The 16,645-nt window shown below is 36.0% G+C and overlaps 2 protein-coding genes across 2 annotated transcripts; one reads left to right on the forward strand and one right to left on the reverse strand.

The window, feature by feature from the left end:
• The first annotated feature begins 317 nt into the window (after positions 1–317).
• LOC108193361 (germin-like protein 9-3) lies at positions 318–1,309 on the forward strand. Its single transcript, XM_017359975.2, has one exon. The coding sequence runs from the start codon at positions 541–543 to the stop codon at positions 1,171–1,173; it is 633 nt and encodes a 210-aa protein (XP_017215464.1). The 5' UTR covers positions 318–540; the 3' UTR covers positions 1,174–1,309.
• A 2,289-nt stretch (positions 1,310–3,598) lies between these two features.
• On the reverse strand, positions 3,599–5,877 carry LOC108196662 (L-type lectin-domain containing receptor kinase IX.1). Its single transcript, XM_017364061.2, has one exon. It carries the CDS (start codon positions 5,756–5,758, stop codon positions 3,674–3,676), a length of 2,085 nt encoding a protein of 694 aa, XP_017219550.1. The 5' UTR covers positions 5,759–5,877; the 3' UTR covers positions 3,599–3,673.
• Between the last annotated feature and the right edge of the window lie 10,768 nt (positions 5,878–16,645).

The following is a 16,645-nucleotide window of genomic DNA, read 5'->3' on the forward strand; positions in this document are numbered from 1 at the left end:
GGAAAAGTAGTAGAAGTTGTAAAGAGAAGTTAGCATTTTCAACTTCCAACTTCTTTCTCACGACTTATTAAAATTACTTCTTACTTTTTTACACAAATGGGTCAAGAATTACTGAAGCAAGAAGTAGCTCCCGCTTCTCTCCCCCAAACAGGGGCTTGATTTACACACCGCCATCAAGAAATTATAGACATCTAACATGAGTAAGCCGGTTACTTATTCTTAAAGAAGATATTTCTGTACATAAGAAAAACAAAGGGAGCAGCTAATCTGCAACGTATGATAATACCAAATGGAATATAAACTATATCTTCAACATATTCTCATAGGTTTTGGCACAGCTGTAGCAACACAACATCAATAACAAAGTTAAAACATTGTAGTCCACATTCCACAATGAGAAGTGTTCCAGGTGCAACAACAACTAGAGTCCAAGGATCAAGATCATAATTCCATACTATAAATACTTGCCTCTTGTGGGTTTCTAGTCAACATCAAGGAAAAGAAACCAAAAGTTCACTTTAAGTGTAGACTACATACACCATGGGATCATCACCAAGATCATTTCTCTGCTGGTTCTTTTTCTTGGTGGCTTCTTTCTCTGTCGTCGAGATCACAATGGCTGGTGATCCAGATATCCTCACCGACTTCATAGTCCCATCCAACGTAACCTCGATTGATGGGAACTTCTTTACATTCACTGGCTTCAGGGTACTTGTTGGTGCACAAACTCCACCTGCTTTTAAGGTCTTGAAAGCAAGCATGGCCGAATTTCCAGCGCTCAATGGTCAGAGTGTTTCGTATGCTGCTCTTCAGTTCCCTGCTGGCACGACAAACCCTCCTCACACTCACCCTCGTGCATCTGAGCTTCTTTTCGTCCTTGATGGGACTCTGGAAGTTGGCCTTATTGACACGACTAACAAGCTCTACACTCAGACCCTGCAGACTGGTGACTTGTTTGTTTTTCCCAAAGGACTTGTTCACTTCCAGTTTAATGCGGATGCACAGAAGCCTGTTCTAGCAGTTTCTGCATTCGGGAGCAGTAGTGCAGGAACTGTCTCAATTCCAAGCACTGTGTTTGCCACAGGGATCGACGACAACATCTTGGCTCTCTCTTTTAAAACTGACGTTGCCACAATTCAGAAAATCAAAGCCGGTCTTGTTCCAAAGCCTTGAAAAATAAGCTTCATTCTCAAATTGTATTGAATAAACATTCTTCGCGCAAGTTCTGACTTGTTAGTGAAAATCAACAATATTTCACAACATTATCATAATTATCTGAATTCAAATTCTACTCGGGCTGTTAAATTAAGGAATATCTCATTTACTTCTTTGGGCAATTCTCTAAGGTGGGAATAGGATAACAGTAATTTCCTACACTTCTGATCCTCCACAATTCCATTAACCCCCCCGCCCCCAAATCATGATTGCTATTCGTAGTTTCCAATTTTGCAAGAACCTTCATACAAATTTATCCGGTAGTGAAACATAATCTATAATTTTGTTCATTGTATATTCCTACCACGAGAATAGAAACCAGAGTCATTTGAAATTTGCAGAAAAAGGTAGTCATTGCATAGTTTCTATTATATACTCCCTCCGTCCCACCCAATTGTTTACATTGTGTTTGGGCACGGAGGTTAAGAAATATGTATACAATAGTGGAAAAAAGGAAAAAAAGTGGGTGAAGTGGTGAGATCCATTGATTTTTAATATATAAGAGCATCTCCAACCATGAGAAGTAGGGCTGAGCATTCGGTCGGTTCGGTTCAAAACCGAACCGAACCGAAATAGCCGAAATCCGAAATGTCAAAATTTTCATAAACCGAACCGAACCGAATTATATATTAAACCGAACCGTAACCGAACCGAAATATTTCGGTTAATTCGGTTTTGGTTATGAAATAACCGAATTTTTTGGATTTTTGAATTTTAAGAAAACAATATTATGAAAAATCAAGATATGAAACATCAACATATGTAGCCAAAAGTGTTCTGAAGGCTTGATGTCGCTGATTTCTTCTGATGCCTGTATGCAGGTACTCAAAAGTCACAGACTCACAGGCCAACATCTGATTGGGTATAAAATCTAAACACAAAGTAGGCAAATCAGAAGATATATATAGTACTTAGTGAGTAGTCGATTAGATACCTTTGATGCTTTGAATTTTTGATTTGATTTTTGACTATATATACAGATGCTTGAAGTCAGCGGCCGGCGGTGAGCATTGTCGGGAGGCGGGAGAGCGTGCGTGTAATTAGGGTTGGTGTAATGTGTTTGGGTAGAGTCAAGGGTCAGACAATCAGACCTATCTATTCACTATTCTTTTTAACTAATTCTTTATTATATATAAATTATAAATTAAAATAATACATATATATATTTCGGTTATTTCGGTTAAAACCGAATTTATAATTTTAATAACCGAACCGAACCGGATTATAATTCGGTTAATAACCGAAAACCGAATTAACCGGAATTTTCAGAAAAATAAAAACCGAACCTAACCAGAATTGCACGGTTCGGTTCGGTTATTCGGTTTCGGTTCGGTTTTGCTCAGCCCTAATGAGAAGCCCTCAGCTAAAAGCTTAGTTGGCATACCAAATATAAAAATTATAGCCAACGTCTTCAAAAAACGACACTCCAACCACAGCCACCCCTTGTCTATAATTATAGCCAACCTGCTATGGATGACTATATTTGTCGATCCACTACAGGTCTGTAAGAAAATTACACATCACTTATTACCATATTAAAGTGATAGATTCTATTTATAACGATCTAAAATATTAGTAAGATACTATTTTTAAATTATAGCCAACCAATATAGCCAAGACCATCGAAGCAAAACTTCAGCAAATTTTACATAACATTCTACAGGTCCAATTTAGCCAACCATTATAGCCAACCCCGTTGGAGATGCTCTAAAAGAGAATTGGTGGAGTAAAAGTAGTGTGAAAAGGGAAGAAAAGTGATAAAGAGGTGGACCATTACTTATTTTGGGAAAGTTTTGTAATGTAAAGAATTGGGTGGGACGTTCAAAAATGAAAATTGTAAAGAAACTTTTGGGACCGAGGGAGTATGTTTTAAGAACCTTCTTGCTGATGTTTGCAGTGAGGTAATGCTTCATGACCAGAAACAATGACTTCTGCTATTTAATTATCTCATGAGTTTGCGGCAAAAGAAAATTATTATCGAGGTTAAAGTCATCAACAGAGTTTACCTAAAAATTTGCAGTTGGTCTAATTTATAAGATTAATCAACACGCTTGGTTAGAAAAACATTTTGAATAAATCAAAACAACTTTTGTTTCTAGTTGATGTATTTGCATGCCAATCTGGACGACATAAAAAATATTAGCGAATAAAGAATGCAATCAGTCAATGACTGAAAACTAAGCAAGTTTTGTTGGAAGATCGACAAGTGCCAAACCTTCGGTTTTCTTTCTTCTGTGCCATGACCTTACTGATATGATAACCATAAGCAGTGAAGAAAACTGAGTACCGGAATATATCCGGCAATTACTTAATAATTACAATCAAAGTGAATCCGATATAATATTCTCATTCTATCAACTCCGTAGAGATAGAAATTTGCAGAAAAAGAACTTATAGGCTACGTAGAAACATAATATGAACAAAATAATAATATTGACATGTTAATCATTAATCACTCCTATCTAGTATTATGTAGAAGTGCTGCAGAGGCAGAAACTGAAGAACCGGTATCATTACTATGGCCTGAATTCTGAGTTTGGCTGCTCTGAGTGGTGGACAAGCCATATCCTGAGGACACAGATGAATAGTTTAATGGGGCGGAATAGGTTGCCACAGGCATCTTTGGTGGAAGATTAGGCAATGGAGCATCAAAATTGAGAACGTGCATAGCTTGCCTAATAGAAGGCCGAATAGTGCTATCTGGATGTGCACACCAGAGCCCGACGATCATCAGGCGTTTCATTTCCTGCTCGTCATAGTCCCCAGAGAGTTTTGGGTCTGCCGCTTCAAGAATTTGTTCCAGTCCATAAAGGTCCCAGACCCACTTTACTAATTCTCTCTGGCTTTCTTCAACCTTGGGGTCAATAGGCTTCCGACCACATGCTATTTCCAATGCTACAACTCCGAAGCTGAAAACATCTGATTCCCTACTCGCTTGGCCCGTGATAAAACATTCAGGAGCCATGTATCCTCGTGTCCCAGCTACAATAGTTGTCTGTGCACCCTTGTCATGATCAACCAATCTTGCCAACCCGAAATCACCTAGCTTGGCGTTAAAACTTGAATCTAACATGACATTGCTTGATTTAATATCTCTATGCACCACACATTGCTCCCATTCTTCGTGTAGATAAAGCAATACCGATGCCAGACCTTGAGCAATATTGTACCTTACTCTCCATGACAACAAGCTCTGCCCCTTGAAAAGATGGAAATCCAAGCTACCATTCTGCATGTACTCATAGACTAGTATAAGATTTCTTTTCTCATGGCACCAACCAATGAGCTGCACCAAATTTTTATGTCTCAAACGACTGATGATCTTCACTTCTGATGCGTACTCCTTAATTCCTTGACTAGAATCTCTCGATACTCTCTTGACAGCAACATAACAATTTAATTCTTCCGAGAAGCCTTTGTAAACTCCCCCGAATCCTCCTTCTCCAAGCTTGTCTTTCAGTGCAAAGTTATTTGTTGCCTGAGCAAGAGCATTATATGAAAACCTTTTAGGTCCAATTCCTTTCTCAAATTCACCATCCATAGAATCATCCTCAACAAGAATATCATCCTCATCCTCCTCTCTCTTTTTCTTCCTCAAGATAAGGTATATGCCCAAAGCTGATGCACAAAGAACAGATCCCCCCACTGCCAATCCAACCACTAAACCGATCTTGTTACCTTTCGTTTTAGAGGGATTTGGGCCTCCAGGACCAGTTGGACCTGTTACATCATCATCCGACTCCAGACTCGAATAGAAGTCCCATGAATTGATTCTATTAATAGATAACAACTGTCCTGTTGCAGCTGAAAAGCCAAAACTGACATAATCTGGCAAAACCTCGCGTAAATCAACCACAAAGTGAAGACTTTGATTCCTGGTACTATTAGTACTATTCAAACTTGTACGAACGACAACACTAAGGTTCTTGGAACTAGAATCATAACTGATCCAGGCTTCATTTTCCCACCCCTTCTTAATACTAGAGCTACTATTCAACCAGGGAACACTAGCCTCAGATCTCACAGAGCTGATATCAACACCTAAATGCTCAGAAACATTCTCCGGGTCCCAACCGCTGTTCCTAAAAATGTCAAACTCAACAGCAACAAATTTGTTAACCGTGGTGTTCAAGGGCTCATCATCATTTGTAAGTCCTAATGATCCCCCTTGTTTTGCCCTTTCGGGTACCTTGGTACCATTTGGAGCTAGAAAGAACGCGATACCATCACCATAAGTTGTTCTATCCTGCGAATCAATGACAAAAGAAAAATGGGTGGTGAAGTTTGTAAGATTTCTTGAGGCCTTGTCCCACAGATGCATAGGCTTCTTATATGTCACTCGGCCTATGCTAGTAGCCAATGATTCGTCTTGTAAGTTCTTTGTGAGCTGGATGGCTTCGTTTGCTGGAACCGCGTCTCCATCATAAATTATATCATCACTATTAGGACTGAATCTGGTAAGGTTAAATTCCAAAGTTGCAGCAAAATGAATAGTACTTAAATAGAACAGAGATCTTATAAAAACAGAGGGGCTGAAACCCATGCCTAGTTGATTACAGGACTTTTGCAATGCAGTGGAAACTTATTTGCAGAACACTTGCATATATGTAATCATTCAAGATTTATAATTTTAAACTTGCTCAGCTTGACCATTTCTTTGCATTGAAATGTTCTGTTACACGCTGCAGTCTTTCATGTTACTATACAATTTTTTACATAATCTACGCATGAGTCAGAATATTTGATCATAGAATATTCGCAGTAGAGAAAAATACAATATCAAAAAAAAAATTCAACTCATGTTTAATTGTCGACATTTGGACTATACGATAGTTAAATCATGCGACTTTTCGTATTCTTATAGTGTTAGTAAAATAATTTCATTATTCTCAGTAAAAATTTGGCTTCTCGATATACATGTGAAAATCATCGTGCAGGGCCTAACAATGATATCGACATATTGATAATTCAATCAATAAAATTAGAAAAATATTCCTAACATACTCCCTCCGCCCAAGCCATTTGTTTACAAATGGTTTGTACATGGAAATTAAGAAACATATATAAAGTACCAAGCCATTTGTTTACAAATGGTTTGTACATGGAAATTAAGAAACATATATAAAGTAGTTAAAAAAGAGGAAAAAAAGTCGATGAAGTTGTGAGACCTATTGATTTTTAATGTATAAAAGGAGATATTGGAATAAAAATATTGTGAAAAAGGAAGAAAAGGACCGCACTCATATTGCTTCATTAGCTGAGTATTGAAGCATGAGTTACACTACTTCTGAAATGATTTGGCTTGAAGGTCTTCTGCAGGATCTGCATGTTCATGTGCCAAAGCCAATCAATCTTTATTGTGACAATAGTTCAGCTCAACATATATATATTGCAGAGAATCAAATATTTCCGGAGCGTACTAAGCATCTTAAGATTGATTGTCATTTCATTAGAAAATATGTTCAATCTCTGTTTCTTCAGATTGTCCATATTAGCACCTTTATTCAGTTGGCTGATATTCTCACAAAGCCACTGGATGCTGCTCATCACAAGTTCTTAAGCATCAAGCTTGGACTTCATTTTGATCCACCTTAAGTCCAGCTTGAGGGGGTGATACTGAGACATATATATTTGTATTTTCTATAAATAGAAAGTAAGAAATTCCAGCAAATTGTTAGGAGTTAGTTAGAGAGTGGTGGAGCTATAGTCTATTCTTGTTTCTATATATAGCTGATAGCAACAACATTTCTGTAACAAGTTTAGTTCAATACAGTACATATTTTCCATCTTCTCTTCTTTGCTTTGCATCATGATATGAGAGAAACTGTAACATCTGTTCAATTATTCTATCAAAATACGAGTTTTTAATATGATTAGTGCTATTTTAAAATAAAAGTTAAAATTATGGGACCCTAAGAAAGTTTTTCTCCTTCATTTGTTAGCACAACGGGACTTGACCTTAGGGACAGTCCTGAAAGTGATGATATGAATTTTGGAATAAAAATTAAATTTTGATCAAAATGATTCGTATATATTACCACAAAATCGAGTTGCAACTTGATTCTGCAGGAACACATGCACATATTCCCATATTCAAGATGCTAAATTTTCGTAAACATGCACAATGTGACTTCGAAATGTAATTTTCTTACCTTTGAAATGTTCTGACTTCTTACCTTTTATATATCAATATTAGTTGTTATATTATCATCTTTATTACAAGTTTACAAACTGAGAGAGCTGGTATATGCTCCCTCCGTCCCAAAATAGTTGTCACATTTGGTTTTGTGCAGATCAAATTGACTAAAGTTTGACTGAAATTTATTAATATTTTATCAATTGACAAAATAAACGTGTTACGGAGGAGCAGAACGAAATGTTAGTTGCAGATTTGTCATTTGAAGAATTTTCAACTGCAATCAAGCAAATGCACCCTGACAAAGCTTCAGGTCCAGATGGTTTGAACCCAGCTTTTTTTCAAAATTTCTGGTCTATTTTGGGGCGTGAAGTCTATGAATGTTGTAAGATTTGGCTAAACACTATTTCTTTTCCAGCACAACTAAATGATACAAATGTTGTTCTTATTCCTAAGAAGGAGAATGCTTGTTGTCTGAAAGACTTACGACCTATAGCTTTGTGCAATGTCTTGTACAAGATTCTAGCTAAGGTGTTATCAAATCGGTTGAAAATTCTACTGCCTAATCTGATCTCTGAAAACCAATCCGCCTTTGTGCCGGGCCGTAGCATAACTGACAATGTGCTAGTGGCTTTCGAGGTTGTTCATCACATGAGAAGGAAGAGTCGAGGTAGTGAGGGTGAAGTTGCTCTGAAATTGGACATTAGTAAAGCCTATGATAGGGTTAATTGGTCATACTTAAAAGCACGGATGCAAGCTATGGGTTTTTGTCAAAAATGGATTCAGTGGATCATGCTTTGCGTTTGTACGGTCTCTTATGAATTCTGTTTCAATGGTGTTTCTGTAGGACCGGTTTGTCCTTCCCGTGGTTTAAGGCAGGGGGATCCATTGTCCCCGTACTTGTTTCTATTCTGTGTGGAAGGCTTATCAAATGCTTTGGACAAAGCTGCTTGTGAGGGTCGTATTCGTGGTTCGCAGGTTAGCCCAACAGCTCCAACTCTTACACACTTGTTATTTGCGGATGATAGTTTTCTGTTTTTTCAAGCTAATACAGTTGAAACTACTGCTGTTAAATCTCTGTTGAACGAGTATGAGGCCTTATCGGGACAATCTGTGAATTTTCAAAAATCTGCTATCATGTTTAGCTCTAATGTTCGACAATCGGAGAGGGCTGTTTTGTCTGGTATCTTGGGTGTAAGTAATGATCTCCAGCAGGGTAAGTACTTGGGACTTCCATCTTTTGTTGGTCGCTCTAAGAAAAGGGTGTTTGGTTTTGTTAAAGATAAAGTCCGTAAAAGGTTGCAGGGATGGCAGTCGAAGTCGATATCTCGAGCGGGTAAATCAATCTTAATCAAAAATGTGGCACAATCTATCCCCTCGTACTGTATGTCATGTTTTTTACTACCCAAGTCCTTTTGCCAAGAACTTGAAAGAATGTTGAATAAGTATTGGTGGTGCACCTCTTCAAATGATCGACGAGGTATTAGCTGGCTTTCATGGGACGCAATGAGTACATCGAAGAGTAAAGGTGGTATGGGTTTTAGAAACCTTTATGGTTTCAATATAGCATTATTGGGGAAAAACTGTTGGAATTTTATAAAAAAGCCTCAATCATTGGTTGCTCGTGTTTTTAAAGCACGTTATTACCCAAATTCACATTTTCTTCATGCCTCTGTGAGTCTAGGCTCTAGCTATGTTTGGTCAGGAATTATGACGGCAAAGAATAGTATTTTTAAGGGATACAAGTGGGTGCTAGGAGATGGTGTGGATATAAACGCAGTTAAAGATCCGTGGATTCATGGCACGACTGATTTCTGTGTGACACAGGGCATTGAGTACGGAACAAATCATATCCCTGTTTCAAGTTTTTTCCAATCTGATTCTAGGAGTTGGGAGGTTGAGAGGGTGAAATCTTTTTTCACTGAAGCAGATGCTCGCTTGATTCTGGCAATGCGTATTCCTCAGACTAATGTAGTAGATAGACTAGCATGGACAAGAACAACAAATGGCCAGTACACAGTCAAAACTGGGTACCAACTTTGGCACGAGTCCAATGTGGGGGTTGGCACTATAATTCAATCAAATGGCTGGAACAAGCTCTGGAGATTAAATCTTCCTCACAAGATCAAGATCTTTCTTTGGCGTTTCTGCAGAAACAATGTGCCTGTTAGAAGAAGATTAAGTGCTAAAGGAGTGCGATTACCAATTACGTGTCCCATGTGTATGTCAGATGTTGAGCATATGGCTCATGTGTTCTTTGACTGCCCATTTGCTCTCAGCTGTTGGCAATATGCTGGTATAGTTTATGATATGCAAATGGTGGAAGATGTTACAGAATGGCTCCTTCAGAAGATCAGTATTGCTTCAAGTGAAGAGACAGAAGTATTGGCTAAGGTATTGTGGGGCATCTGGTTTTTCAGGAATAAAAAAGTCTGGGACGACAAGGTAGTTACTAATGTAGTGGCTATGGACTGGAGCACTAAATCAATAGTAGACTGGAAGCTGGCTAAACAGAATAAGTCTCAATTCCAAGCACTGAGTGCAGGAGTTATTGCTCGATCGTCTCACAAATGGAAGCCACCTGATGAGGGATGCTTTAAATTAAATGTTGATGCTGCTATAAAACTCGGAACATACACTTTTACTATAGGTCTAGTCCTTCGAGATCATCGAGGACATTTTGTGGCAGGTAAAACTATGTGTATCCGAATGGTGAGCACTGTCCTTGAAGCAGAAGCACTGGCCTTGCAGGAAGGAATAGTCTGGTTGTTTTCGATGACCCACCAAAAAGTATGCATTGAGTCTGATTCTCTCCTTTGTGTGCAAACGATTAAAAATGCTCATGAGATTCATTTAAAAGTAGGTCACATTCTGGATTATTGTCGTGTGGCACTACTATCTAGACCAGGTTTTTCAGTAATGTTTGTTAAACGGCAGGCAAACAAGGCAGCCCATCTTATGGCTCGTTTACCTTGTTCGCTAGATTGTCCAAACATATTAACGTCTCCTCCAGAATTGTTGTTGGAGACTCTTTTGCTTGATGTTGCTTAATGAAATCCACTCATTTTCTTCAAAAAAAAATAAAATATGTCATCAGATACAACTTTTAATATACTTTAAGATGTAATTTTCAGTTTTTTAAAATAATGAGCGAATCACTTATAATCCTTGGTCAATTTGACCAACAAAAATAGAAATGTGACAACTATTTTGAGACGGAGGGAGTAGTATATAATAATATTGTTGCAGAGTAGAATAGCAACCGCCAAGTATATAGCAAGCAGAAGAAAACATTTATTTGCTTGATTTAATAAGGTAATAAAGATACAGGAATTAGAAGTATACACTATACAACCAATAAGTCCAAATGCATCAAGAAAAGAAAGCATTTCAGCTGAGCTGAGTTAGATAGTTTTGTCATTCTTTTCTGGAAATTGGTTCTCTGTAAATATCTCTTTTATGTATTATAATTTCTTATATTTGATTCTTTTCTAGTTATTTTTTTTATCACAGAGGTTTTGAAGTTTTTAGTCCATACACTACGACAAATTGGACTATTTACGACGGAAATTAAACCTAATCATCCGAGCTAACCATTGTTGTAGTGATGATTATTTATGTAATTGTTCTCGTTGGCCTGATTCATAGACGAATAACCTTCTTGAAGTGATGGCGAGTGTGAACAAAAGGCAGGGACAGGCCTCGGAGATTCACACTGCTCGTGAGGCATGGCAACAGGTAGGTATGGTTCGTACATATAAAATATCCAAATCCAAATCCAAATTGTTTTCAAATCCAGATCCAAATTATTTTAAAATTCAAATTCAAATCCAAATCCAATCAAGTTTCTCATATCAAATCCAAATTCAATTATCCAAATCCACGGATTTTGGATCGGGTTCGGGTTTATCCAAAACCCGAATTCCAAAAAATAAGTAGTACTATAATAATTTTATTTTTGATTTTCCCGCACATAAATTTCTTTTAATTTATATTTAAACTACATAAATAATAAATTATTACACATTAATAAAATCTTAAACCGTATTTAACATTTCTAAATAAAAATCTTCATTATACAGAGTCTGAAGTTTTAAAGTAATTCATTAATTAAATAAAAAAAGACACCATCTCACTCAAAAATATATACATTCACACTTATCTATATATATTATAAATAAAATTAAGTATATATACTTATATATATATATATATATATATATATATATATGTATTATGTATGTATATATATAGGCGGCCAAGATATAAGATGAGCATATGAATATGAGATTTTAGAATGAGGGGTCACAAGACCTTGTGAAATGAGCCCTTGTGAGAGACTGAGAGTTGAGACCTTTGAATGTGCACGTGACTCATGACCTATAGTATAATATTAAATAATAATTGAAATGTATAATAATATATATATATTATGGCCCAAAATATTATATATAATATATAATATATACTATTTGGATTTTTTTTCGGGTATCAGATCGGATTTGGATTTCGGGTCGGATTTCGTTACGGAATTTCTAATATTTAAATCCAAATCCAAACTCGTTTGGGTCTAAAAATCAAATCCAAATCCAAAATATTGGATTCGGTAAAACTCATTCGGGTTGAAACGGTCGATCATCCATTCGGATCAGATTTTTCTGCCATCCCTACACTCATGCCGTTAACTTTGAATGAGCCCCCTCATCTGATCACATTGTTTACCTATTCATCAGTCTTTACATCTACACTGAACTTAAAAAGTACAACAAATCTTGGGGGTGTTTGGTCGGGCTTAAAACCCGGCTTCTGGATTTATAAGTTAGACACACTTATTTGTATTTTTTTTGTAAAAAGTGAAGAAGTACTTAAAATAAGTTGGGAATACTACCTTTTGTTTCACGGCTTCAAATTCTTTCCCAGAACTTTAAGCACTTATGTCTTAACTTGCTTCTAAATTCTATTTCACTTTTTTGCGTTAAACAATAAGTACTTATTTTAAGTTTACCCAAACAGCCCTCTTATTTAAATTAAATCTCAATGTATTACATACTCCTGCAATTTATGTACTCTTGTTCAATATTAAATTGGTATACTATTTTAAAAAATTTGAGAGGATCTTAAGGTGATAATTAGTAAAAGTATGTATTATTATGTACATTTTAAAAAGTAAAGAACACTTAATTAGTAAAATTATTTGTTATTATGTACATTTTAAAAAGTAAAGAACATTTTAAGATTGGATTTTTCCCGTGAAAGGAGCATTAATATAAATAAAATATAAAACCAAGTGAGAAGAAATAAAAAGAGATTTTTTTTTATTTTTTGAGAAGGAAAATAAATTTCCATTGATACTAAATATCGAAGATACAATGTCCTATGGATCAGAGTTTCTATCGTCCACAAAAGTATACAATCTAACCGAAAAGTAAGCAAGTACTCGCGGAAGTTTAGACGATGTGACCTTTAATGTCTGAAAAGAAAACCCCCAAATTGGGCATCGTTAAAACCCCTTAAGAGTAAAACCCTATGGGAAAAAACTCAAGGGAGAAAAAGAGTACCCTACAAAAAAATACATCCTTTACAAAATATTTACAAAAAAACTCGTGTATCTTCTGAAGCTCCTACTATCATCAATCTTTATAGTTACAAATACTTGTACATTTATGTTCTTCCATCTGCTATCATCAAAATTCCGTAGAATTAACGCCCTCAATTAAGGCACAATTAATGCTTCCGTTTTGAAACTGACTCCGGCTTTGATTCTGATCCAACACCGGCACCTCCATCCTCTCCGGCCACACCACTACAAAATCTGCATTATTATCACCATCAATGGCGTCCGCGAAAATTCAGAGCCGATCCAAATCACCGTTGAGCAAATCCTCCGAGAAGCTCGCGAGGGGCAACAAGCAGAAATCCGACCGACCAAATAGACGATCGCAAGATTTGAGTATATAATCAAACGGAAGTGGCAGAAGCTATTGATTCTCAGAAGAATCCTTGAGTGGTTAATGTGGAGTGTTTGATGGTTACATGATCATCATGGCTAAAGCAGATACGCTACGGAATGATTGATCGTTATGAAATATATTAAACAAAGAAAAAGTTATAACTGAGAAACTTGGTGAACTCTTAAGATCAATATGTATGTGTGGGAGAGGAATCGGAGGGGGGAGAGAGAGAGAGTGAGTAAGAACCTGCAGAGAGAGAGGGGGAGAGGTAGAGAGAGAGAGAACGGAGGGAGAGAGAGAGAGAGAACTTGCTGAGAGAGGGAGGGAGGGAGAGTTTCGGTGGTGTTTGACTTAAAAACCCAAATAAAAAAGAGAATTAGAGGCTTAACACACAAAAAAAGGGTTAAATGGCGTTTTGGTCACTCAACTGACTATGAATTTTCACTTGGGTCATCAAACTCAAAAAACTTTCAGTCAAATAATTGCACTAACAAAATTTTTTAATCAAGTCACTGGCCGTTAGTAACGTTAACTTTTGGACGGAAAAATGAGTTGGCTGCTTACGTGACCAACAAAAACCCCCAATATCCCCGTAGAAATTAAACAACACACATTCATATTTTCAAAACAAACCCTAAACCCAAATTCAATTACATAACCACAGAAGTCTCATCAACATACACAAATCTAGTATCACTACAATCCCGATCCAATCACAACAAAACAAACTATCCAAAACCTCAACAAATCACACAAATTTCGCGTATTTAGAGTCCCGTGTATATGAAAAGGCTTACAAACGAGAGGCAAGACAAGTAGGACGAGCGCCCAGAGTTCCCACGAAGCACTTCATTCCCCGGAGCATAAAGAACGGTGAAGGAGGAAATGATTGTAGTTAAGATCATTTGAGCGGTGAGAATTTCATAGATCTTGCGAATGAAGTCCCAAGAAAGTTGATTCTCGTCATGGCTCAAACCTGGGTACATAGTTGATAGTATGATTCGATGTCTACATCTTCGCTTCAAGTTGTATGTATAATTTAGGGGTGGAGTTTCTGAATTAAGGTTAATTTGGAGGTTGAATTGAGGGTTCTAAATTAGGATAAATATGTGGTTTTGTGTTGGATCGGGTTTAAAGATTAGCGGGTTAAGAAGCTGATGTGTCACATGATGTGGCACTATCAAACGGCAGACCGTTTAAAGTCAAACATATTCAACGGCCGTAAAAATTTTCATGTGTTTAGTTATTCGTTTGAAATATTTACACCGTTAGGTGATTTGAATGAAAACTTTTTGAGTTTGATGATCCAAGTGAAAGTTCGTATTCAGTTGAGTGACCAAAACGCCATTTAACCCAAAAAAAAAAACCACCCAGAGCAGAGTTCAAATGATGTATGATCATTTGACACTTGGCACTCTACTGTGTCCATTAAATACTTGATAAGCACATATACATGTCTTCTATGAACCTTTTAAATTCAAAGAGGAAAAAAAAGTTGTATCAGTAACAGTGAGTTAGTATCACACACACACACACACACAGATATCTATATATATATATATATATATATATATATATATATATATATATATATATATGTCTCTTTAGGCCTTCCTGGTGAAAAAATAACAGTTATGGAAGTTAAGAAGCAGCTTAAAAAAACCTAGGCTGCTGGAAGAGGAGGTAGATTGCAGAATGAGAATACAAGCCCCAAAGGAAATTGTGGCGCGTCAAAAAATTTTGTCGTAATGAACTTTAATGTAACTATTAGGACTATAATTATATTTTACGAATTTTAATTGGTCAAGTAAAAACTGGTGAAAACAATTTATAGTGGAAGTGTGAGTGTGTGATTATTACGATAGCTTGATATTGAAATTACATTTTACATATCTTTATATACAAATTGTTTATGGACAACTTGTTTCGAGTTGAGCTCGACTCAAATTGTTTATGAGCATACTACGACTCATTTATTAATGAGTCGATCTTGAATATCCCGTTTTTTTTATAGGTTGCAAAATTGAAATATGTTCAACTCGTTTGAAAAAAGTTAAAATCGGCTCACCTCATGTCAAACAAAATGCGGCTCCACCACTTACTCTCTCTATTCCAACCATTTTTTTGCACTTTTTTTTAGGATGTCATATCCACGTCTTTACATTTCAATACTTATTAAATATAATACTATAATGTTTTTGTGTACTCCATATAACTTGACTCAATATAATATACAATAAACATTAACTAACTCCCTTCTTTTCTCTATTATTATTAACTGATATTTTTAATCTTAATAGGTCCCATCAATATTCTCACTTTTCTTACTTATTCATAATTATTATTCTAATTATATTCTTAATTTCGATATCTATTTTATATATAAATATTTAGGTGGAACGGGAGAGTAATCGGTTTACTTTGATGTACACTTAGACGCATACACACCAAACGGAATAATTTCTTTAGATGACTGCAAATTGCAGGAGCATATTAGAATCTTTTGATATGGGGAGGTCTAGCTTGATATTGAAATTACATTTTACAAGCGAGTAACATGTTTATATATGAACTGTTTATGGACAACTTGTTTCGAGTTCAGCTCGACTCAAATTGTTTATGAGCAAATTTCTACTACGACTCATTTATTAATATTAGTCAATCTTAAATATCCTTTTTTTATAGGTTGAAAAATTGAAATATGCTCAACTCGTTTCAAAAAAAGTTAAAATCGGCTCACCTCATGTCAAACAAAATGCAGCTCCACCACTTAGTCTTTATGTCCCAACCATTTATTTGCACTTGTTTTTTTAGAATGTCGCATCCAGTTCTTTACCTTTCAAAATTTAATAAATATAATACTAAAATATTTTTATGTACTTCATAGAACTTGACCCGAAATAATATATTATAAACATTAACCAACTCCCTTCTTTTCTCTATTATACTTAACTGATATTTTTAATCTTAATAGGTCCCATCAATATTCTCATTTTTCTTACTTATTCATCATTATTCCATTTATTTTCTTAATATCGATATCCATTTTATATATAAATATTTAGGTGGAACTGGAGAGTAATTGCCTAATTGGTGTACTTTGGTATACACTTAGACGCATACACACCAAACGGCATAATTTCTTTAGATGACTGCAAATTGCAGGAGCATATTAGAATCTTTTGATATAGGGAGGTCTAGCAGGTGAGGTTCAAATTAACTCTTTTTAAATAAGATTGACGAAAATATTTGTTTTTATTATCAACTAGTCTTTCTTAAATGATTATTTCTGGACATTGACAGGGGACTCGTACGGAATCATTAAACAAACAAAAACCTCCGA

The sequence above is a fragment of the Daucus carota genome, chromosome 1 (assembly GCF_001625215.2).
Source record: "Daucus carota subsp. sativus chromosome 1, DH1 v3.0, whole genome shotgun sequence".
NCBI lineage: Eukaryota > Viridiplantae > Streptophyta > Magnoliopsida > Apiales > Apiaceae > Daucus > Daucus carota.

Excerpts from the sequence above, each read along its gene's own strand:
- LOC108196662 (XM_017364061.2), bottom strand. The coding sequence starts at position 5,758 with ATGGGTTTCAGCCCCTCTGTTTTTATAAGATCTCTGTTCTATTTAAGT.
- LOC108193361 (XM_017359975.2), top strand. The coding sequence starts at position 541 with ATGGGATCATCACCAAGATCATTTCTCTGCTGGTTCTTTTTCTTGGTG.